At 37.0% G+C, this 25259-nt stretch overlaps 1 protein-coding gene across 1 annotated transcript in view; it reads left to right on the forward strand.

Moving 5' to 3' along the window:
* The first annotated feature begins 842 nt into the window (after nt 1–842).
* Nucleotides 843–25259, forward strand: part of RC3H2 (ring finger and CCCH-type domains 2) — a 52358-nt gene continuing 27941 nt past the window's right edge. The window contains exons 1-5 of the mRNA XM_082622070.1: nt 843–1061; nt 8665–8962; nt 11215–11332; nt 13964–14197; nt 20875–21050. Of these exons, the coding sequence (XP_082478196.1) occupies nt 8732–8962; nt 11215–11332; nt 13964–14197; nt 20875–21050 (759 nt within the window). The 5' untranslated portion in view covers nt 843–1061; nt 8665–8731. The remainder of the gene's footprint in view (nt 1062–8664; nt 8963–11214; nt 11333–13963; nt 14198–20874; nt 21051–25259) is intronic.

Genomic DNA, 25259 nt, shown 5'->3' on the forward strand with positions numbered 1-25259 from the left:
CATGGCCATTTTCTTAACCTGTGTTTTTCAGTATCATCAGTAACAGAGTACATAGTATCTGCCTTTTAGGATTATTTTGATGAGCATGTGAAACAAAATAGTAAAATTAAAAATTTTATTACATAACTCAGGAACTGGCACGTAATATAGTCCACTAATGTATTTCCCTGATCCCTATTCCCAGCCTGCTTCTTCATCTATAAAAACAATAAATTCTACCTTGCAGTTTACTATGAAAAGAAATCCTTCAACAAATATTTATTGAGATATTGACGCCAGAATTTGTGATTGAATTTTTATCCCTGCCAGCTTCTGAAGAGCCCAGAATTCTCTCTTTAACAAAGAGATAAGACGTTAGTGCCAGGCAAACGAATTTTTTTTTTTAATAAAATAGTGAGATTGCTTGACCCCTATGTGGAGAGACTGAGGGATCCTGTCAGCATTTAATTATGGGAGGGTGAGTACAATATAATACAGATGCCTCAGATCATGCTCAATCCATACCACGCCTTCCACAGTGGGAGTCAGACACTGGCTCAAACCAGTGTCTAGGAGGCTGGCTCGAGGCGCATATGAATGTACAGGGAGTTTCCCATCAAGCCCTTCGGCTTGCCCAGGCCTCCTAACAGCACCTCCCACAGTGCTCCAGAGCTCCCTAGTCACGTGAAAGGGTGGTTCTGTAGACCCGAGGAAAACTGATGCGCAGTCCACGGGGCGGGGGTTACTACGCTTCCCTTCCACCTCCCCTGCTCCCGGTCAGGCGTGATCTCGCGTGAGGTGGGGAGTATCTTCTCGCGAGAACTAGGTCGGGATCCCTCCAGGTCCGCCTCCTTGGTGAGGAGGAGGAGAAGGAGAAGGAGGCGGAGGCGGAGGGAGGAGGAAGCCCCGTCGCGGCCTCCGCCGCCGCCAACGGGGCTGTCCCTGTACCTCCCGATGGAGTTTGAGGCCGTGAAGCCGCCGCCGAGCTCTGCCCCGGCGAGACGAGGCGCCTCCGTCGCCGAGCCGCGCGGTCGCGGGGCTCCCGGGAGCGGCCCTTAGCGACCCCGCCCGGTCCCCCTCAGGTAGGGCGGGGGCGGGCACGATGCGGCTCGGGGCCAGCCTGGGTCCCAGGTCCCCGGCGGTCGGGCGGGTGACCGGTCTCAGCCCGGGGTCTGTGCGTTGTCGTCGCCGGTGCCCCGAGGGTAGGAAACCTAGGGCCGCACCTGACACCCGGATCGGGCCCGGAGTCTCGGGCCGGAGGAGGCCCCTCGCCCCGGTAGGGCTTTTTCAGTACCAAGCGCCCGGCGCTAATGGCCACCTCCGGTCGACACCGGCCGAGGGGACGCTTCTGCCCCTAAGGAACCCATGCAAGCAAAGACCAGGCTTCCCTCTCCCTTTTCTACACCAGTTAGTAAGAGTGGGGTTGGAGGAGGTCCTCGAAACCAGGTCCTTTCCTGGCTTTTCGGCTTTCTGCCCTGGGGCTTCCCGAGATCCTAAAGCAGGAATGGTGGAGGCGATCTGAGTGGTAAATAGGGACCCCGGCTAAACAATGCCCTGGGAGGGCTTAACCTCCTGGGAGGGAGAGGGCCGGACCAGAGTGGTTGCACAGTGGTTGTGACGGAGCAATGGCGTTGAAACAGCCAGGGAATTCTGCTATGGTTTTCTTTCCCTCCTTCATTTTTCCTTCTTGGGGAAGCCTCTTAAGGAGACTCTTCCACCATCTTAGAAGAATGGTAGAAAGCATCTTTGTTTCTCAGAAGCAGCTCTACTTTTCTCTGTTCTTAGCTTTCAGGAAGGAAGAAGATGGGGGTAGCTGTCATTTCCATCCTTGGAATCACAGAACAGTTTAAGATACCGGCAGATAGAACCTTGACATCAAAATAGCCTCAAGTAATCACTGACATAAAGTAGATCTAATTTCATGATTCCCACCCTCTTTTTTTTTTTTTAATAACTACCTAGTTCTCTTTTAATTCCTACTCTCCCCTTAGCTAGGCCCCTTCTTTTTAATTCCTACTCTCCTCCCATCACCTGTGTTAGAATGACTTTGTATCCCAAAAAAAGTGCTTAAGTAATCTTTTTTTCTATTTTTGTATTAGTCAGACTTTTAAGTTCCAATAGGAACTTTTGATTAACTTGAGAAAGTTAATGTTGCTACACTAAATTGATATAATTATACCCAAAAGCAAAGAAAGAAGTATTTTAGTTAGCTTTGTGCAGCCTGTTTATAGTTAAACATAAAAATTTAGTTGTGGCTTCTCGAAACATAAAGAAGACTTCATGGATTCTTTTATCTGTCTAAAAAGCTGCACCGCTGTTCTAACATAACACCCCTTTCTTATGTTATTTACTTCCACATTCAGTTCTTGAAGACATCGAGGCCATTACATCCTGTCAAAGACCATCTTTCAATATTGCCGTTTTTGTTGATTTGGAGATTGATGTTTTCCAAATTTTTAGAGTTTGGAAAATAGCTAGAAGGACAGAATGTCAAACGTACATTCCAGACATGTTTAGAAAAAGCAGATGTTATAATTCAAATTGGCGCCTATTTGAGGATTTAATTGCAGTCGTGTTCATTAGTGGATTCTTTGAGTTACTCCTGATCTGTTATTACTGTTGGGTTAACCTGACATGTAAGAAGACTTATGTTCTTTGTTCATATGTTTTCATTAATTCATTTTCTGCTTTTATAGTTTGCTGTGTCTTCCAGTTTAAAAAATGTCAAAAAAATTCTTTTGGGAGGGAAAGCATTTTTCTTTACACGGAATTTTATATTCAGAAATAGAACTTCCACATTGTATGCAATATCAAATCATGATAAATAAACTTACAATAAGATCTTATTATAATAAGTACTTGTTTATTGTTTTGGTTGGACTGGGTTGAAGTTTCATTTTCTATTGATGGAAAAAGGAAGCATGTAGTAAAATAAAGCCAGCTGAAAATTTAAAATAATGTTTTGCACCTAGTCTCATAAATGTTAAGTTACATCTTTATGATCGTCAGGCTTTTTAGTTTTATGAAAACCTTCCTAAGTGTAGATGTAACTTTAACCTCAGATTCTTAATAAAAATTAGTTTTGAGTATTACTTTATAATTTTAAGCACTCTAGAGTTGCACAGTCCAACACTAGCCAGTAGCCACATGTGGCAATTGAGCACTTGAAATGAGGCTGGTGTGAATTGAGATGTGCTGTAAGTGTAAAATACACACCAGATTTCAAGACTTAGTCCAAAATAAAAAAGAATTGAAAATATAATTTTTTATATTGATTACATGTTGAAATGATATTTTGGATAAATTGGGTTAACTAAATTATTAAATTAATTTCACCTTTTTTTCTTTTTTAATGTGACTACTAGATATTTTGTTTTTTCTTTATTTTTTTAATAGATCTTTATTGGAGTATACTTGCTTCACAATACTGTGTTAGTTTCTGTTGTACACCAAAGTGAATCAGCCATATGCATGCATATGTCCCCATATCCCCTCCCTCTTGAGCCTCCCTCCCAACTACTAGATATTTTAAATTACTTGTGGCTCACATTATATTTCTACTGGACAGCGCAGTTCTAGAGTATTGCTCTTCCAAGAAATAAATTATCTGAATAGAAGTAGATGCATGAAAACCAAAAATTTCCTAACAGAATGTCTTCTTATAATCAGAATAACCAAAAGGCTAAAGACTTTGATAATATGAAGGGTAAATTTATCCAGTGGCCATTATTTGATAGGCAGAAGTGAGTAATTAAGTTCTATCTCAAAAAAAGTATTTTTCAGGTAGTCATCACTAAAGTAGCAAAACTTTATTGGTTATATTAGTTAAAATAGAAAATTATCCCATTACTGTAGAAGACATTGAAAGTTAAATCTCATACTTATTAAAAAACTGAGTTCAACCCCATGGTGGATTTTAGAAGTAAAACTTGGGTCATATATCTTTCATAACATATACTGAAGCACGTATAATAGTCTTTAACATTGTAATTTAGTTCCTTTTTTCCAGTCCTTTTCATATGTTTGAATGCTGAGTTTTAGAACTTACAGATTATTTTCATTGGTTTTGTTTGTTAGTTTTATAGGTTAAGGTCTAAATTGTACCTATGATGCTTTAAATACAATTTTTTAAGTCCAAAACTAATTATTTTTAAGGTTTCTGAATTGAGAAGTACTGTTACAGTCCATTTCAGTAGCTTAAGTTTCTCACATGGGTGAACTAAAATGAAAACAATGTTTTAATTAACAGACCTGAGCCCTAATGTTTACATCTTTATAAAGATAATTGTGAAATACTGTATTTTTTTATTATACAATGGTGAACGGGGCATAAACCTTACTCTGACATTTTAAAATCAAGTTTCATAGTCCCGAACTGAGTGCATAATATCATGGTGGACTAAGAAAATGAAAGTACTTAGGTGATAAGCAGTTTGCCTTTAATAAAGCAATTTCTAATTTGCATCATGTAAGAGGTGTCTATTACTCTTCCTGTTTTATGAGTTACTATGCATTACAAGGAACTTATAGCCTGAAAAATTACTTGAGTAAAAATCTGTTTAAGGTCTCCTGTCTAATATAGCATTTCTCACTCCTATACTTTATCTTGTTATTCTTCAATTTTAGTAACTAGTAAATAAAATGACTTAATACAAATAATTTAATTTGAATGTTCTTCTTAAGTAGTCCCTTTATATATCTAGAGGTATGGCCTTTTTAAGCCATTTTATCTCAGTTTGAGACGTTTTGGGAGTATCTTTAGGATGGATACTTACTTTACTGTTAAATATAAATGTTATTAGCAATTTAAAACTTCCATAGTTTCAAGTAAGTTACTATGGCATGTATTAGTATAAACCTGCGAGTTTTACACATCAATATATATTATTAGCTTGCTATGGGTCATTTAGATGCTTTTTAAAAAATAAATTATAGAGTCAGTAGGCTATCATTTTTGATAATTATAAAAATATTTTCTAGGTAAACATTTACAAAGTGCCTTTGAAAGGAATGAAAGGTCAGTTTTGTCATCACTAATTAAACATTTCAGTGTTTCAGACAAAATTTTATTTTGTCTTTATCATAATTGAGGAATCTAGAATTTATCAACAGTGGTACTGAGGAAAAACATTTAAAAAAGTCAAACCGTTTCTTATATCTTACCAGGAAAGTTCAGTTTGTAATTTTCCTGTCAGAAAGTTAGAATCTGACACATAGCAGAAGGAGAATTTGGCAAATTTTTTTTTTCTTTCAAAGGTATTTATTTGATTTCTACTAGAAATTAAATGTCTCAGCATTAATTATATTAAAACTTCTGCTGTTCTTAGACCTAGAAACACATATGAGATATTAAAACTATCAAGTGTATTCCTGAATAATTTGAAACACTTCAAAACTAGTAGGCGAAAATATGAAAGACAGCATTTTTATGTTTAGTTCAAACTGAAATGGCTTTTCTCCCCCCACTGATTAACTTTAACGTAAAGCATTTCAGGATGATCTTGGAAAACTAAATAAGGAAAGAGTATTTGCTACTAGTTTCCTATTACCCAGTGGCCCATGGTATCCTAACCCACAGAATTAGCATTTCCAAACAGGTGGCCGTTAAGAAAAAAATAGATGCAGTGTCTTGTTTTGATAAATATTTTATCAGTTCAAGTTATTAACTAAATTAGGGCTCTCAGCACTAGATTTAACATGAAATTCATCCTTCCTTAAAGGTCTTTTCCTTGTATAATTTGGCAGCCTAGAAGACTAAACATTAAAAATGTTGAGTAGTTTCAAGGAGTGATGTGTTCACCTGCTCAGTGCTCATCTCTGAAGTTGGAAGCAGACTGTTTTTAAGATTGATGGCATTGACAGATGTGGAAATGTGTAAAATAAAGTAAACATAATTTGCAAGATTTGGGTAGTTTATAAATAAAGATATTAGATACTTTGCATCAGAGCTGTTTGAGGAAAAGTTTGTGTAGGTGCTTTTTACACAGCAAGTTCTGTAATTCATTTTTACCAAGGTATTTTTTAAAACCTTAGTTTTTTTGAACTTAAAAAGCACAATAAAGGCTAATAGAATTCCTCATTTGAGCGTGTGGTTGAGAATCAGTTACACACTTTTCTGTCCTGAATCTGATTACATTTTTAAACATCTAATTTCTGTGGCACTAATATATTTAGATTGGTAAACATTCTTATGAAATAAAGTATTGGCTGATAATTGCCCTAAATACCTAGATTTCTTGTTCACCAGAGAGCATCTGTCAGACTTATATAAGTTTTGAATTGGAAGATGCAGAAAATTTGTGAAATGTAGAGTGTTCAAGTTCGGGATCTAAAGATTTTATTTTATTTTTTATATATATATTTTAAATTAATTATTTATTTATGTATTTATTTTTGGCTGCGTTGGGTCTTCGTTGCTGTGCGCAGGCTTTTCTCTGGTTGCGGCGAGTGGGGCCTACTCTTTGTTGCGGTGTGCGGGCTTCTCATTGCGGTGGCTTCTCGTTGCAGAACACAGGCTATAGTCACGCGGGCTTCAGTAGTTGTGGCTAGCGGGCTCTAGAGCGCAGGCTCAGTAGTTATGGCGCACAGGCTTAGTTGCTCCGTGGCGTGTGGGATCTTCCTGGACCAGGGCTCGAACCTGTGTCACCTACATTGGCAGGCGGATTCTTAACCACTGCGCCACCAAGGAAGTCCCAGGATCTAAAAATTTTAAATTAGAGGTTTTTGTTTGTTTGTTTGTTTTGTTTGTGTTTTTTGAGGTACGCGGGCCTCTCACTGTTGTGGCCTCTCCCGTTGGGGAGCACAGGCTCCGGACTCGCAGGCTCAGAGGCCATGGCTCACGGGCCCAGCCACTCCACGGCATGTGGGATCTTCCCGGACCGGGGCACGAACCCATGTCCCCTGCATCGGCAGGCGGACTCTCAACCACTGTGCCACCAGAGAAGCCCTAAATTAGAGGTTTTGATACTAAATATTTTATTAAAAATTATGGAATGTTTTAATCTTAGGAATAAGAAAAGAAAAATCACTGTCATTTTTTTCCCTGTGTGCCTTTTAATCATATTCATATATAAAGATAGAAATTTAAACAGTTGACCCTTGAATAATGCTGGGGTTAATCCACATATAATTTATACTTGTCCATCTGTATCCATGGTTCCTCTGCATCTGTGGATTCAATCAGCCATACTCAGTAGTACTGTAGTATTTACTACTGAGAAATATCTGTGTATCTACCAAATGTAAAATGGATAGCTAGTGGGAAGGAGCCGCATAGCACAGGGAGATTAGCACAGGGAGATCAGCTCCGTGCTTTGTGACCACCTAGAGGGGTGGGATAGGGAGGGTGGAAGGGAGGGAGGGAGACACAAGAGGGAAGAGATACGGGGATATATGTATATGTATGTATATGTATAGCTGATTCACTTTGTTATAAAGCAGAAACTAACACACCATTGTAAAGGGATTATACTCCAATAAAGATGTTTAAAAGAAAAAGCATTATAAAAAAAAAAGAAAATTATATGTGTATAAGTGGACCTGGGCAGTTCAAGCCTGCGTTGTTGAAGGATCAACTGTATTTTGCTGTTTTTCTGCTTAGAGTTATTAGATAAGAATATTATTTTATTCTTCAACATCTTGCTCATTGGACCTGACAGTTTTTTGATATATATATATATATATATATATATATCACTAACTGATATGTTTTGTCAAAAGTATTGTAGGGAATTACATTCAAGATTTATATTTTCTTTTTTTTTTTCTTTTACTTTGGCACTGTATTTTAAGGTTAGCATCATTCTTTCATTTATGAACAAACGGCTCTATCATTAACAGTCTTCTCTCATACTTTTTCAATACCTTAGTTAGCCTCATAGTCAAGTCCTGACCAGAGATTTCCTCTTTTGTGGAACTGCCAAGGTGAACTATCCTTGACTGACTTGGTCATTCAAGTGGCAAAGCTGTTCCTTCACTCCTGACTCACTGTGATTTTGTTTGGATCAATATTTCCAGAGTTCACTAACTCTTAGGTCATATCTTACTATGCTTGGGGGTAGTAGATTTCCAAAGGAAACACTTTTTTTTTTTTAATTAGCAATCCAAAATAATTTGTTTTTCTAAAAATGAAATTGTGGAAAGTTAATCTGCTTATTTGATATGGTCATTAAGAAAAATACATGAAAGCTTTGATGAGCAACTGATATAAATATGTTTAGTCAGAAGGAGCACTATTAGGATATTGTTTCTGCACAAAAAATTTTCAGAAATTTAATTCAGCAAATAGATTTAAAGAAAAAGATGTTCAAAGCATATAGAATTATTCAGAATTGTTTTAGGTTTTGGGCCTCCCTGGTGGTGCAGTGGTTGAGAATCCGCCTGCCAATGCAGGGGACACGGATTCGATCCCTGTTCCAGGAAGATCCCACGTGCCGCGGAGGAACTAAGCCCGTGTGCCACAACTGCTGAGCCCATGCCTAGAGCCCGTGCACCGCAGCAAGAGAAGCCACTGCAATGAGAAGCCCGCATGCAGCAATGAAGACCCAACACAGCCATAAATAAATAAATTTATTTTTTTTTAAAAAATGTTTTAGGTTTTGAAGCTGTGATGGTTGACTTAAGCAGTTAACTCTTGAAAGGTGAATGATGAATATGTGGTTAATTCTTACTTTTGTCCATTTCCAGCTTACAAAACACTACCCAGCAAAATAATGATCTGCTAGACTGCTAACCCGAGCATCCAGCTTCCACAATGCCTGTGCAGGCAGCTCAATGGACAGAATTTCTGTCCTGTCCAATCTGCTATAATGAATTTGATGAGAATGTGCACAAACCCATCAGTTTAGGTTGTTCACACACTGTTTGCAAGACCTGCTTGAATAAACTTCACCGAAAAGCTTGTCCTTTTGATCAGACTGCCATCAACACAGACATTGATGTGCTTCCTGTCAACTTCGCACTTCTCCAGTTAGTTGGAGCCCAGGTAACCTTTCAGGATTTTACGTGTTTGGTATAAGTAATAATTATAGAACTTTGTTCATTAAGGGGTACAAAGTATGTTTAGGGATATTGGAGACATAAAAAATACTCAATATACCTGATTTTCATTATTGTATTCCACAAATGATTTTCTTTAGATAATGTTATAAATCCTTATGCAAAGCTGTAAATTGCATATAGTTATATACTTTTTTGTATTCAGTGCTGTGGTCAAAAGTTATGTTTTTAAGTGATTTTGGTGGATAAGAAACATTTTTATATAAGCATACATAAATATTTAGTCATTAGGGTGCATGAAAAGAAATGTAATCAAAGCTTTGGCCAGAAATCAACCATCTAGAACCCTTAAGTGGAGGTTTTTTGGTTTTCTTTTAAAACTTCACTTGATTTTTAGGATGATATAAATGAGAAAATAGGTCTGTATAGGTATATATACATATACAAGATGTATGTATAGAAAACCAATTTCTGGAGTGTCAGTAACAAATTCTGCAGTTTCTGCTTATGCTCATATGCTATAAAAATAGCATATCTTATTTATCATTTTACTGAATCAGCAAGACCCTAGATTTATAATAACTTTCATTTAATGAGGGCCTACTTTGTGTTAGGTATGATAGTAAGCAGTCCACATCTATTATTACTAGTTCTTGTCATAGTTCTTCAGGTAGTTATTATCCCCATTTTACAGGTGAGGAAGAAGATGAAATTCTGTACCTCATGTACTACATATTAAATCAAGAAAGTAAGGATTTTTCTGATAATCACTTCTCAGAAAATTCAATGAATAAAAATACTCCATTCCTTTAGTGTCTTGATATTTGAGGTTTTCCTTTTAAAGCACATTTCTTTTCAGTGTTCATAATCCAGTTAGACACTCTGAAATCCAGATGCATCTATTTATCAATAGTGTGGCATAAGTTAATTGGCAGTTTTTTCCTTAATGGTGCATAAAACAATAGTGCCTCTTGCAAACAGTGGCATCTTAGAGTCAATAAAATACTGTAGATTATTTGTAATAATACTAGCTATCATTTAGCATCTGCTATAGGTCAGGTATTGTGTTTTTTCACTTATAAATGTTCTCTCAGTTGGTCCTTAAATTATCTTGCAGGTCTTTACAATGTGACTTCTATTACCTTTTCAGCCTTATCTCCTGCTCTGTCCTCACTCTTCCTGCTTAAGCCACACTGGCCTCCTAACCAATTGTCAGATGTACCAAACTTGTTCCCACCTGAGGGCTTTTTCAGTGACTGTTATTTTGCCTAAGATACTCATTCTCTCTCCTCTTTCAAGTCTATATTCAAATGTCATGATTCCCAAGGAAGCCTATCCTGACCACCCCTGTTAAAATTGCAGTCCCCCTCCAACACTCTCAAATCCCCCTTATCCTTGCTGTATAATTTTTACTGACCACCTTCTATCATACTATATATTTATTTATTTAAAAAAATTTTTTTGGCTGCTTCCTCTTTACTAGAATGTAAGCTACACGAGGGCAAGATATTTTGTCTGTTTCGCTCACTGATAGATGCCTACTGCCTAAAACTGCTTGGCACGTGGTAAGCACTCCATGAATATAAATATTTGTTGAATTAAATTGAATTTTCATAATGGCACTGTGAAACAGGGATTTTCATCTTCATTTTGCAGATAGAGAGACCATGACTTGGAGCAGTTAAATAATTTACTCAAGATCATTTGTAGCAGTTGCAGAGCTGCCCAAGGTTTTACCCAAGTTTTGACCTTTCATTGAGAACAAGGGGGGACAGACATAAACAATAAGTATAATAAGTAAATTATATAGGAAGCAGGTGCCAAGTGCTAAGGGGAAAAAAGTTCTTGCCTTTTTTCCTACTTTTTATTTTGAAATACTTTTTTTAATTGCAAAAAAACAGTACACAGAGAACCTGTTAACTTTCTGCAGCTTCCCTTAATGTTAACATTTTTCAAAGTTATAGCATAGTTATCATCCCCGAGGAATAACATTGATACATTGTACAATTAACTACCTCCTTTTTTCCTCTCATTAATTCGCCCAGCCCATGCTATTAAGTATGATATCCTTGGTTCTTGGAAAGCAGACTGGCTAGGTGTTTGGCTTTAATTTTACTTAAACTACTTTGATTGTCTGTGTATTAGAAGTTTATACTCACCAAGATTATTATCAAATATAAAATTAACAATTGCATGAACTGGATGAATGTATTTCTTCAGTTTTTCTTTGTTTTTTAGGTACCAGATCATCAATCAGTAAAGTTAAGTAATTTAAGTGAGAACAAACACTATGAGGTTGCAAAGAAATGTGTTGAGGATTTGGCACTCTACTTAAAACCACTAAGTGGAGGTAAAGGTAAGTTCATAAAAAAGTATTTTTATGGTTGAGTAGGACTTGGTAATACATTAATTTTGGAAGACTTGATGTTGATACCCTATTAAATAATTTTGAGTTTTGATAAATGAGTTTGCTTAAAGAGATCATGGAAATCTTTTTGATTGAGAACATTGTACTGTTTTCTAGAGATAATCAATATTGTTATTAATTTAAGAATTCATCGGACATACTACATATTGAGATTTATACAATGTTTATATTCACTGATTAAACTAATGGTGCTATAGCAGAATATTAGTTTTAATGAATCCTACTAAGACAATGTCATGTATTCATTCAGTCATTTATTAAATTTTATGGAGCACTTAGAGTTAACTTACATAACTTACAGATTAAGGTCTTCATGGAGCCCACAGTCTATTGGGGAGATAGGCATATAAGCTCAGTAAGTTAAGTGCTGAGACAGAAATGGAATTCTCTTCTGTTTATCACTGCATCCTCAGTAGCTAGCAGGTCATAGATGTAATAAAAAGTTGTTGAGTGAGTGAATTAATCAAGTATTTATTTTGTATCTGCTCTGTGGTTTCCACTGTTGGATATTTTGGACACAGTGACTTCCTTGAGAAACTTATCCTATCTACCTCATTCATTCATTGAACAGATACTTAAAGAGCATGTCCTAAGTACCAGGCACTATGTTACAAATGATAATTGCTGTGGAAAGAAAACAGTATAGTTAAATGGATCAGAAATGTCAGAGTGAGGGGAAAAGGGTGGGTTGCAATTTTAAACAAGGTGATTAGTGTAGACCTTGTTAAGATGGTAGCTTTCGAACTTGAGATGAAAAAGGTGAGGTAGTTAACCATGTAGGTTCCTGGGAAAAGACTGTTCCAGGCAGAAGAAATAACAAAGTCCCCAAGGCATGCCTAGTGTCTTCAAAGAACAAAAACAGGAGAATATACCTGGAGTAGGGTGAGTGAGGGGGAGGGCAGTATGAGATAATGAAAAGAAATGGTGAGGCCAGATGATGTACAGATTTACAGGCCATTTTAAAGACTTGAGCTTTTACTCTGAGTGAAATTGGGGAGTTACTCTAGGATTTTGAGCCAGAGGAATGACATGATATGACTAATGGTGAAAGGGTCACACTAGCTGCTCTGTTGAGAATTCAGTGTAGAAGGACAAAGGGAGAACCAGGGTATTGGTTAACAGGCTGATGGGACAAGGTTAGTGGAAGTGGAGGTAGTGAGAAGTGGACAGTCTGGATGTTTTTTGAAGGTAGAATCAAGAGAATTTCCTAAATAATTGGATGTGGGTGTGAAAGAAAGAGCAGGGTCAAGTATGACTCCTGAGTTTTGGGGCCTGAGCACCTGGAAAAAGAAGTTGCCATCAACTTACACAAGGAATACTGCAGGGACATCAGGTTTAGATAGGAAGATCAGGAGTTCAGTTTTGGTCATGTTGAATTTGAGATGTCAGATCTTCACTTGGATGCTGTTAGGTAACCAGTGGATATATGTTAAGGAATGAGGTATAGGAGCTGTAAATTTGGGAGTCATTGACATACAGGTAGTATTTAAAGCAATAAGACTGGATGAGATCACCTAAGTAGTGAGTATAGATAGAGAAGAAAACAAAAACTGGGTCCTAGGCCGTTTAACATTAGGAAGTCAAGAAGAAAAGATGAAATCAGCAAAGAAGACTGGAAAGGAAGAAGGAAGGAAGAAAATTAAGAGACAGGGGTGTTCTGGAAGCCAAGTAAAGAATGTTTTTAAAGGAGTTAGGAGTGATCTGTGTTGAGTGCTCTTGACCGGTCAGATAAGATAAGGATTGAGAATTGACCATTGATTTAACAAAGAGGAGGTAATTGTTGTTATGAGAAGAGCAGTTTTGGTCAAGAGATAGTGGCAAAAACTTGATTGGAATAGGTTTTAAAGATTGTGAAGTAAGGATTTGGAGATAGTGAATATAGACAACTCTAGAGGATTTGCTGCAAAACGGAGGAAAGAAATGGGGCAGAGCAGGTACGGGAAAAGGGATGAATAAAAGGATTTATTAATTTTCTTGAGATGTATGAAATAACAGCATGCTTGTTCTTACTGTATGCTGATGCAGATGATCAAGTAGAAAGGGAACAATTGATGATGTGGGAGAGAGGGAAGAATTGCTGGAGCAATATCTTTGAATCTGAAAAGGGAATAGCATCTAAGATTTTGTCATTAAACCGTGTTCTAAATGTCTTATATACAAAACAACAACAACAAAAAAAGCCCCCAAAACTCGAGCTGTTGTTAATCATTACATTTAGATTTTTTATTTATTTAGCTCTAAATTTATCTTCAATAGTTTTAGTGAAGATGAAGAATAGACTAAATAAACCCAAATTACTCTCTTTTGTGGGACACACATAACCTAGAGAATAGGATACCCAAATAAAATTCGAAGTAACTAAAAATTAGGCTCCAATTACCACAGAGTAGTAATAAACAGGGACAAAATATTCATTGTTAAAAAATGAAAGTACCTTATGGGGACTGATTAGGAATTGTGGCTTAATAGTTAAATACTAGATATTTTCATTAAATAGATAATGAAATTTGACTTGTCTTTTTTGATTGAAAAAAACTGTAGTTTCCTTTTTTCCTAAAGGTGTAGCTAGTTTGAACCAGAGTGCACTGAGCCGTCCAATGCAAAGGAAACTGGTGACACTTGTAAACTGTCAACTGGTGGAGGAAGAAGGTCGTGTAAGAGCCATACGAGCAGCCCGTTCACTTGGAGAAAGAACTGTAACGGAACTAATATTACAGCACCAGAACCCTCAGCAATTGTCTGCCAACTTATGGGCTGCTGTCAGGGCTCGAGGATGCCAGTTTCTAGGGCCAGGTAAGATAGATCACTGTCTTGCCTTTCTTATTGGCTGTCAGAGCTAGAGGATGCCAATTTCTAGGAGTAGGTGAGAATACTCAGATTTATACATACAAATATTGACATAATTAAAGATAAATTAGTTTTTATTCATAATTTATATGAAAAACTGTGATAGTGTTTTAGAATAAATTTCTCATTTCTTTAAGGGAAGTGTCACAGATCCAATTTTACAAATTAGAAAAGTGAGTTAGAGGCCTAATAATACACAGGTAGTAGGTAAAGAAAAGTAAACCTTTTTATGAAAGAAATTAAAAGTTCATGATTGTCTTTAAAATTGGGAAACAAATTATTAGAAAAAATAAGAATCATCAGGGGATGATTCCTTTATAGTTACCATCCTCTACATTCTGTTTAAAAAATCTTTACCTGTACCCAGGTTATGAAGTACTTTCCTGTGTTATCTCCTTGAAGCTTTATTGTTTTGCCTTTCTGATTTAGAACTATAGGCTAGGAAGAATTTATTTTTGCAAAGGAAACTTTTTTACTAAGTGGCATTGGGACCACTGGATAGACATGTGGAAAAAGATAAAATTGGATGTAATTTTTTTTTTCTTCTTCTATTTCTTTTTTTCATGGATTTTTATAAAAAATATTTTTCTATTTATTTATTTATTTATTCTTAGCTGCATTGCATCTTCGTTGCTACACATGGGTTTTCTCTAGCTGCGGCGAGTGGGGCTGCTCTTCGTTGTGGTGTGCGGGCTTCTCATTGCAGTGGCTTCTCGTTGCAGAGCATGGGCTCTAGGCACATGGGCCTCAAGCAGTTGTGGTGCACGGGCTTAGTAGTTGTGGCTCGCAGGCTCTGGAGTGCAGGCTCAATAGTTGTGGCGCACGGGCTTAGTTGCACCGCAGCATGTGGGATCTTCCCGGACCAGGGCTTGAACCCGTGTCCCCTGCATTGGCAGGCGGGTTCTTAACCACTCTGCAACCAGGGAAGTCCCCGTGGATGTATTTCTTAATACTCCTTAGCTACATAAATTCCAAGTAGGTTAGAAATACTTATGATTAAAAAATAAATTGTATAGGTAATAAAAACAAATACATGAGTGAATTCCTTTATAACTTAGGAGTAGGAAACGCTGTTTTCTTTGGCTCCACATCCAGAAGCAATAACAGAAAAGATTGGTATTTGGCTATATAATTTTTTTAATTACATCATAATAAAACATCGTAAGAAAAGTAAAAAAAAAAAAGAGAAACTTGGGGAAATATTTATATTATATCACATACAGAGGGCTAATATAACTAATATATAAGGTACTTATAAAAACTCAAGAAAAATACCAACTACCCAGTTAAAAAATTGACTAAAGATGCACAGACAGACAACTCAAGGGAAAAAGTAATGTAAATGGTCCTCAAACATATAAAAATGTGCTCAGTCTTTCTCATATTAAGAGAAATATACATTAAAGTTATAGTGAAATACCATTTCTCACCTATCAGATTGGCAGAATTCAAAAGTCTGACAACTTTTGTCTCTTTTCAAGGCTGTGGGAAAACAGGTGCTTTCATCCAGTAATAGTGGGAATGCAAAGTGGTGCAAACTTGAAAGAGAGGGATTTATCAATTATCTAGCAAAATCACCTCTGCATCTACCCTTTGGCCCAAAAGTGCTATTTCTAGGAATCTGTCCCATAAATATAGCAAAAAATGCAGAATGCATAAAGTTATAAAGCACTGTTTATAACAGTAAACATCTGGAAGCAACCTGAATGTCTATGAATAGGAGACTGGCTTAGTAAACTGGTATATATCCTTCCAGTGGACTACCATGAATCTGTTGAAAGTAATGAGGAAAATGTATATATTCTGTTGGGTGTGATTTCTAGATACATTAAGTTAAAAAATAAATCAAGGTGCAGAATAGTGTGCATATTATAGTAAAGCACACTTTTAAATAGGGAAGAGAGAGAGAGACAACCAGTTTCTAATTATTTGTTTGTATTTTCCAAAGGAAGCAATGGTAGGAAAAATTAAAAAAAAAAAAAAAAAAAAAAAAAAAATGGGCCTCCCTGGTGGCGCAGTGGTTGAGAGTCCGCCTGCCGATGCAGGGGATACGGGTTCGTGCCCCGGTCTGGGAGGATCCCATATGCCGCGGAGCGGCTGGGCCCGTGAGCCGTGGCCGCTGGGCCTGCGCGTCCGGAGCCTGTGCTCCGCAGCGGGGGAGGCCGCAACAGTGAGAGGCCCGCATACCGCAAAAAAAATAAAAAAAAATAAAAAAAAAAAATAAACATGTAGAGTAGGGAAGAACCAAGAGAAAGCAGATGGAGACAGAAGCTAGATCTCGCTCAGTGTACGTTGATTTGTAGTTTGTACCCATGTAAATGTTTTATGTAATCATAAAACAATTCTTAGTAAATATAAGTTTTAAAATTGTAAATAAAATGAATAAAACAAAAAAACGCCTAAGAATGAAAAGCTAAAACATAAGTTGGTAGCATATTCATCAGGAATGAACTGTTTCAGGTGACTTTAGAACACAGTGTTTTTGATTTTTATATTCCTAGTGTGATATATAATAAATCCTAAATTGTATTCACTAGTCATATTGTTTATAATTCTATTGGTATTGTTATTTTGAAACTATTATACAAACACAGTAGGATAAAGCAAGTAGGTAATTACGTTAATGCCATCAGGAATCAAAGTTTTTGGCATTTAAAAAAAGAGAGATACAAGTATGAAATCAAAGAATTTATGTAAAAACCCTGCATTCTTAAATTTGAATTGGCAATATAAATACAGACTCATTTATTTTTCATTTTCTAGAAAATGACTGTTTCCTAGCTACGTCTACTTAAAAGGCTTGGAAGCAATGAATAGCCATAGCACCCAAATTGTGGCCTTTAATAAATACCATTTCCTACCAAAAAGAAGCAGGGCTCTTTTAATAAATTTCTTATCCCAGTTCTAGGGTAGAAAAGTACAAGATGAACCTGGGAAGTCTTGTGCTAGAAAGCAAAAAAGCTATTAAAGACCATCAGAATCTTGTCAAAAGGACAGAATTTGAAAAGGCTCCCACTGGACAAAAGTGGGACAATCTGAACCTCCAAATGAATAATGACTATAATGGATTGAAACACATAAAATGTGTAAAAATCCATGATCTTGTAATAATAGTATAGTACAGAAAAAATAAATTGGTTATCTTTGGCAGTTGCTATAGCACCAACACATTATGCTCAAAATTAGAAAAGGAGTGGGGGCTTCCCTGGTGGTGCAGTGGTTGAGAATCTGCCTGCTAATGCAGGGGACATGGGTTCGAGCTCTGGTCTGGGAGGATCCCACATGCCGCGGAGCAACTAGGCCCGTGAGCCACAACTACTGAGCCTGCACGTCTGGAGCCTGTGCTCCGCAACAAGAGAGGCCACGACAGTCAGAGGCCCGCGCACCACGATGAAGAGTGGCCCCCGCTTGCCACAACTAGAGAAAGCCCTGGCACAGAAACGAAGACCCAACACAGCAAAAATTAAAAAATTAAAAAATTTAAAAAAAATTAGAAAAGGAGTAGAAAAACATCAAGCATGTTTTTTCTGACTTTCCTTTACAAATTGCTTTCAAGGACAGTTTCTCGGGGTTCTGAGGGTAGGTTTCTCTTTTAGCAAAATTCCAGCTAATAAATTTAGAAAAACAATGTTAAGGTTAGAAAAATCACATAAAATGAATTAACGGGTCTAGGCAAGAATTATTATTGGCTGTTAAAACCAGTAGATGAAAGGTTAATAAATGAAAAAGGCCCAAACCCACTGATCAATCTTAACATTACTAAAAGTGAGACATCTAGGTCTTAAGTATCTCCTGATGTGATACATAGAATAAGGTGTATGCTTGCCCCCCCAAAAAAAACCCAAAAGCTAAAAACTCATTCTGAATCTAATCAAGTCTCTAGTTTACATGAAATAAGGAGGATAAAGGAACATCACAAATACAAAATTAGCCAAATCGAGGATGTGGGTGTATTGTTTAGAAAATGATTGTTTCTGCAAAAAATTATTTTCTTTTAAACGGGTGGGAGAGTGGGGGAGAACTAGTATAGGTTTTTTTTTTAAGCTTGAAGACATACAAATCAAAAGCAATATATGGACTTTATTTGGATACTTACTCAAAGAAGCGAACTATAAGAAGAAATTTTGAGACAGTGGGAGAAAATTCAACCTGAACTGGGTATTAGATGATACTAAGGAAATATATTACTCTTTTTAGATATGATAATGGTGTTACGTTAATTTAAAATTCTTACGTGTTAGAAATACATAATGAAATTTAAGGATGAAGTACTATGTTATCTTGGATTTGCTTCAAACCACTCCAGCCAAAACAAACTAGAAAAGTGGGTAATGAGTAGATGAAACCTTAGTGTCAGCCGCTGTATTATGGGTGCATGTTATCCCTACTTTTGTATATGTTTAAAATTTTCCATAATACAAAGTTAAATTGAAAAATAATTTTTAAAATCCATATTTATATATAATTTAAGAATGCTTACCTGTGGATGTTTCCTCTTGTTTATTTACCTTACCTAAGAAGCACTAGACTAGGTACCAAATATCCTTTGTTCTATAACTCGACAACAAAAAGATAAACAACACAATTTTAAAAATGGGCCAAGGGCTTAAATAAACATTTCTCCATAGAAGATACATAGATGGCCAAGAAGTACATGAAAAGATGCTCAGTGTCATTGGTCATTAAGGAAATGCAAGTCAGAATCACAGTGCGATACCATACCCACTAGGTTGGCCATAATTTAAAAAGTGGAAAATAAAAAGTGTTGGCAAGGATGTTAGAGAACTTGGGAATGTAATATGATGCAGCCTCCATGGAAAAACAATTTGGCAGTTTCTCAAAAAGTTAAACGTAGAATTACCGTATGACCCAGCAGTTCCACTCCTAGGTGTATACCCAAAGGAACTGAAAACAGGTAGTCAAACTAATACTTGTACTCGAATGTTTATAGCAGCATTATGCACGATAGTCAAAAGGTAGAAGCAATCTGGATGTCCATCAATCCTGATGAATGGATGAACAAAATGTGGTATATTTATAAGTAGAATATTATTCAGCCATTTAAAGGATTGAGAAACCAATACATGCTACAATGTGGATGAACTTTGAAAATGTTATTTTAAGTGAAAGAAGACAGACAGAAGGTCACAATATTCTGATTCCATTTATATGAAGCATCAACAAAGGTCAATCCATAGAACCAGACATCAAGCTAGTGGTTCCCAGAGACGGGGGCGGTGTGGGGGGTGCGGTCAGGGGTATGGGGTGTGACTGCTTAACGGCTATAGAGTTCCTTTCAGGTGATGAAAATGTCTTAGAGCTAGATAGAGTTGATGGTTGTACAACATTGTGAATTGTATACTTTAAAATGGTTAATTTTAGTTACGTAAATTTTACCTCAACTTTTAAAAAGTCCTTGGTTCTAATTATAATTTTGTTGCTAACTAGTTGTGAAACTTGGCCTAGTCACTTAACTTTTCTGGGCCTCGATGTCTTACTTGGGAAAAGAGGGGTTTGATTTTTAATCTAGATTCTAGATGATCTTTCAGTTCCATTGTTTTCATTGAGAGTCAGTGTATTTTTAACTTTTTAATTCTAAATAATTTCAAATTTACCAAAAAGTTACAAGAATAATGCAGAGAATTCCTATATACTCTTTATCCATATTCACTAGTTTTTAATATTTTGCTATGTTTGTTATATAATTCACTCTTTCTCTCTTCTGAGCCATTGAGAGTAGGTTGCATATTTCATGCCCCTTTACCCCTTGCACTTAAGTATGTGTCCTATGTAAAAACAGTACATTCATCAAATTCAGAAAACTTAACATTTGTACAATGCTGCAGTCTATAGTTCATACTCCAGTTTTGTTGGTTATTCCAAAAATGCCTTTTATGGCATTTATTTTCTTTCATTTTATGATTGAGTCTAAGATCATGTATTGTGTTTATTTGTCATGTCTCTTTTTAGTCTTCTTTAACATAGTACCATTCCTCAGCCTTTCTTTGTCTAATGTTGGTATTCGTGAAGAATGCAGGCAGTTATTTTATAGAATATTCCTTAATTTGGGTTTTTCTGATGCTCCTTCATGATTAGATTCAGATTATACTCTACCTCCCTGTCTGGAAAACAACATAAATGGATGCCTTCTTTAGGTATTGCATCCAGGGGCTAATATCACTTTTAAATTATATACAAAATAATTCTGACAGGCAAAGCAACAGTCTCATGCATTAAAAAATTACCATTTATCTTAAGACTACTATGTGTTCTCTACATGTTATTTAATTGTCATAGTAGCTCTGTGAGTTTTAAAAATGAGGGCTTTTTTTTCACTTTAACATTATCATTATCTAGTTGACTATTAAATACCTACAGAAGATATATTTTGTTTAAGTTCTGTTGACTTGTGTTCTATTTGGTTGTTTAGTAGGACGCATGTTTTCTTTTGCTTGATTTCTTTTTAAGTAAACTGTATTTGCGCACGTGTGATGGCCTGTTTTTCTGCTAAGTATTTACAGACCGCAGATAATGAACCACCATAAACTAATACCCAAAGTAGTCTGACAGGCATGATCTGCAGGTCTCTTCATTTATTATGAACTCATGTTCTTTACTTCTAGCTATGCAAGAAGAGGCCTTGAAGCTGGTGTTGCTGGCATTAGAAGATGGTTCTGCTCTCTCAAGGAAAGTTCTGGTACTTTTTGTTGTGCAAAGACTAGAACCAAGATTTCCTCAGGCATCAAAAACAAGTATTGGTCATGTTGTGCAACTACTGTATCGAGCTTCTTGTTTTAAGGTAAGTAGCAAGCAACCATCTAAACATTACATGCCTGGGTGTGAGATACCTGGAATGGGTGTTACCTGGTCTAGAGGCCCCAGAAATACAGAATGCTTACAAGGGTTAAAAGGAAACTTTGCCTTCTGCATTTATTGCATCTGTGATACTGCATATGTGTGATACTACTACGTGTGAGTGTAAGAACACATACGTGAAGGTGTCAGTAACACTGAGGAAATAGTTTGGTAAACTTGGCTCTTGGAATAGTAAAAGTGAACTAAAAAAGCCTACTTCATTAATGTTTACCATCTTAAAAGGGAGTCAGGAAGCATACTGAAAACTTCATAACAGTAGGTAATGTTTTAACTTCCCTATTATTATTTTTATCTGTTTCTCTGTGGTGATTAGATTAAAGCCTTTAATCTGAAGATGGCCCATATGTTGTCTTATGGATGACAAGAGAGTGAAAAGTTGAGGATACTGCCCCACTCTGCATTTAGATTGGTGGGGTTTTTGGCATAGAGGATAGGGATGAACCCTAAGTTATTTAGCAATGTAGTTTCATTGCCAAATAGGCTTATGGGTGATGACAGTTACTGAGAGATGTGGAAAGTAGGCTGAATCCTTGACATTTCTGCATGTTACAAGAATATAGGTTACTGGTGGGGACTTGAGAAGGGCCCAAGGACTTGGAAATAGAAAGACCCATTGGCTTCTATAAAGCAAAACATCTATAAAGTACTTCTATAAAGTAAAACATCTGAATTTGAAGCCAAAGCTTATTTAAGCTATTTTGCTGGTTTTATAGTCCAAGAATGAAAACAGTACAGGCAGAAGGGAGGTTTTCTTGGCACACTGCTTAGTTTGAGATAACAGGTTAATTGATGATGGAAATATGTTCAAATGAGTTCACTTATCTCCACAAGTGAGGGTTGGACACTATCTGCCTGATAGTTACAGTGCTTGATTGTGTCCTTAGGGCAACAATTGAAATGAATCTCTGGTTCCTCGAACATAATGTTTTTGGCTAAGCAGGCAAATTACAGAAATCATTTATCATCCTGAAGTGACTGGCTTGGTTCTCACACTGTGTATTGTTGACTTAATGTTGTTTCTTTTCCTCAGTGGTATCATACAGATTTGTGTTTTATGATTATCATACACCTACAGCTGCTCCTAACATCTGACATTTGAATAGCACTAAGTTTAGAAAGATTTCAATTTCATGCTCCCATTTCATCTTGTACTACTGCCCTGTAGTTTAAAATGTTAAAAGCAGTGTTTACATGAATAAAAGGATATCATGCTGACAGTTGCCAAAAGGCCTCTCTCCAGGGCATTTACTCTAATAAACTCACCATTGTTGCAGGTCTTTTCCTTGATTATAGGCTTAGAGACCTGAATTTTGGGGGTTCCTCAGGAACAGAATCACCACAACCAAGGTCACATACTACATATTATCAATTTTATAATTTTTTTTTTTTTTTTTTTTGTGGTACGCTGGCCTCTCACTGTTGTGGCCTCTCCTGTTGCGGAGCACAGTCTCCGGACGTGCAGGCTCAGCGGCCATGGCTCACAGGCCCAGCCGCTCCGCGGCATGTGGGATCTTCCCGGACCGGGGCACGAACCCGTGTCCCCTGAATCGGCAGGCGGACTCTCAACCACTGCGCCACCAGGGAAGCCCCAATTTTATAAATTTGTAATGAGGAGTGCGACTTTTAAATGACTTTAATTCTCACGTCGTAGCTGTTTTCCTGTAGAAGAGCATCAAACCTTTGCTTGCTTAGCATGGAATCAGAACAAGGGGAGTTAATGATTCTGTTGTTTAATACAGTGATTCTAAACTGAAGATACCCATCAGAATCACCTCTGGAGTTTTGAAGAGTATACATTTGTGGGTCCCATCCCTAGATATTTTGATTTGGTATATCTGATACCAGAATATACCAGTGAGACTTGAGCATTCATATATGCTTGTTAATTATGCGGTCCTTGAAACCAGGGATTCTGATTACCTGAAATTGTAGTTTTCAAAGCTTCATAGGTGATTTTGATGCATGTTTATAGAACTTCAATAGGACCAGGCTCTGTTAGCCACCTGTATACATCTTACAACTCAGGTGGATAGATGTTCATGCTGCCCAGGAGGCACCCTGTACCTTGGTGGTTGGATGAATGTTACCATCCTCTGGTTTTTTGGGTTTCTTTTTTCTGTTTTGGATTAATAATTCCTCCTTTTGTTTCCTCAGTGTTTCTTTCTTTTTTTTTAATATGTATTTATTTATTTGGTTGCACCAGGTCTTAGTTGCATCAGGCGGGCTCCTTAGTTGCGGCACGTGGGCTCCTTAGTTGCAGCATGAGAACTCTTAGTTGTGGCATGCGTGTGGGATCTAGTTCCCTGACGAGGGATCGAACCCAGGTCCCCTGCATTGGGAGCGTGAAGTCTTACCCACTGCGCCACCAGGGAAGTCCCTCCTCAGTGTTTCTTTAAGTAGATTATTTTGTGATTTCTAAGTTATACTCTGCTCTTTCTTAAATTCTACGTAAGACTGTGTTGATGAGAATTTTGGGTGTCCCATACTTTATAATGTATTCATATATTCTCAAAGAGAATTGTGAACTGATACTATTAAGTTAACTCTCAGATGATAACTTGATTTCCCCACCTTCATGTTCTTGGGGTCATATTACTTCTGTCTCATGTGCCAACAACAGCAATCAAGACTACCAGTGAGGTGGTCTAGGGAGATTTTCGTTTCCTGATGAGAAAATCATCAGTTTGAATAGTTTGAACTATTTGTTCAATCTAAGTTTCAGAGCCTGTACTAGGCCTAGGTATTCTAAATTCTAACCAGGTATCAAATTTCACTGTGGCCATTAGCAAGTTTTAATGGTTCAGAAATAAGTGTATATCATTTATTGTGGAAATTATCTAGCCACATACCTGCATGTTTAGATAATTAGACAGTTACTAGGACATGTGAAACTCTACCTTTTGAATTTATGTTTTTTATCACTTAAGTATAGATTAAAGCTATAAAAATACCCTAATAATTTTTGTGGTGGCAGAAAATTTCTTAATCATCACCCATAGCACTAATGTTTGCCTAACCATCATGTCCCTCTTCTACTTAAAAGTCCTCAGTGGTTTCCCATTCCCTACAGGATAGTATAGTCATACCTCAGATATTGCAGGTTCTGTTCCATACCACTGCAATAAGGCGAATATAGCAATAAAGCGAATATAGCAATAAAGCGAGTCATAAATTTTTTGGCTTCCCAGTATGTATAAAAGTTACGTTTACACTATACTGTAGTCTATTGTGTGCAATATCATGATGCCAAAAATGTATGTACTTTAATTAAAAAATACTTTATTGCTAAAAAATGCTAACCATCATCTGAGCCTTCAGCAAGTCGTAGTCTTTGTTGGTGGAGAGTCTTGCCTCAGTGTTGATGGCTGCTGACTGATCAGGGTGGTGGTTGCTGAAGGTTGGGGTGTTTATGGCAATTTCTTAAAATAAGACAACAGTGAAATTTGCCCCACTGATTGACTCTTCCTTTCACAAATGATTTCTCTGTAGCATGCAATGCTGTTTGATAGCATTTTACCCACAGCAAAACTTCTTTCAAATTGGAGTTAATCCTCTCAAACCTCACTGCTGCTTTATCAACTAAATTTATGTGATATTCTAAATCTTTTGTTATCATTTCAACAGTCTTCACAGCATCTTCACCGTTCCATCTCAAGAAACCATTTTCTTTGCTCATGCATAAGAAGCAACTCCTCAACCATTAAAGGTTTATCATGAGATTGCAGCAATTCAGTCACATATTTAGGCTCCACTTCAATTCTCGTTCTCTTGCTGTTTCCACCACATCTGCAGTTACTTCCTCCACTGAAGTCTTGAACCCTTCAAAGTCATCCATGAGGGCTGGAATCATCTTCCTCCAAACTCCTGTTAATGTTGATATTTTAACCTCTTTCTGTGAATCACGAATGTTCTTAGTGGCATCTAGAATGGGTGAATCCTTTCCAACTGGTTTTCAGTTTTCTTTGCCCAGATCCATCAAAGGAATTACTATCTATGGCAGCTCTAGCCTTATAAAATGTATCTCTTAACTAATAAGACTTGAAAGTCAGAATTACTCCTTGATCCATGGGCTGCAGAATGGATGTTATGTTAGCAGGCATGAAAACAACATTAATCTCATTGTATATCTCCA

This window comes from Mesoplodon mirus (genome assembly GCF_964341445.2).
Source record: "Mesoplodon mirus genome assembly, chromosome: 1".
In the NCBI taxonomy this organism is placed as follows: Eukaryota; Metazoa; Chordata; class Mammalia; order Artiodactyla; family Ziphiidae; genus Mesoplodon; species Mesoplodon mirus.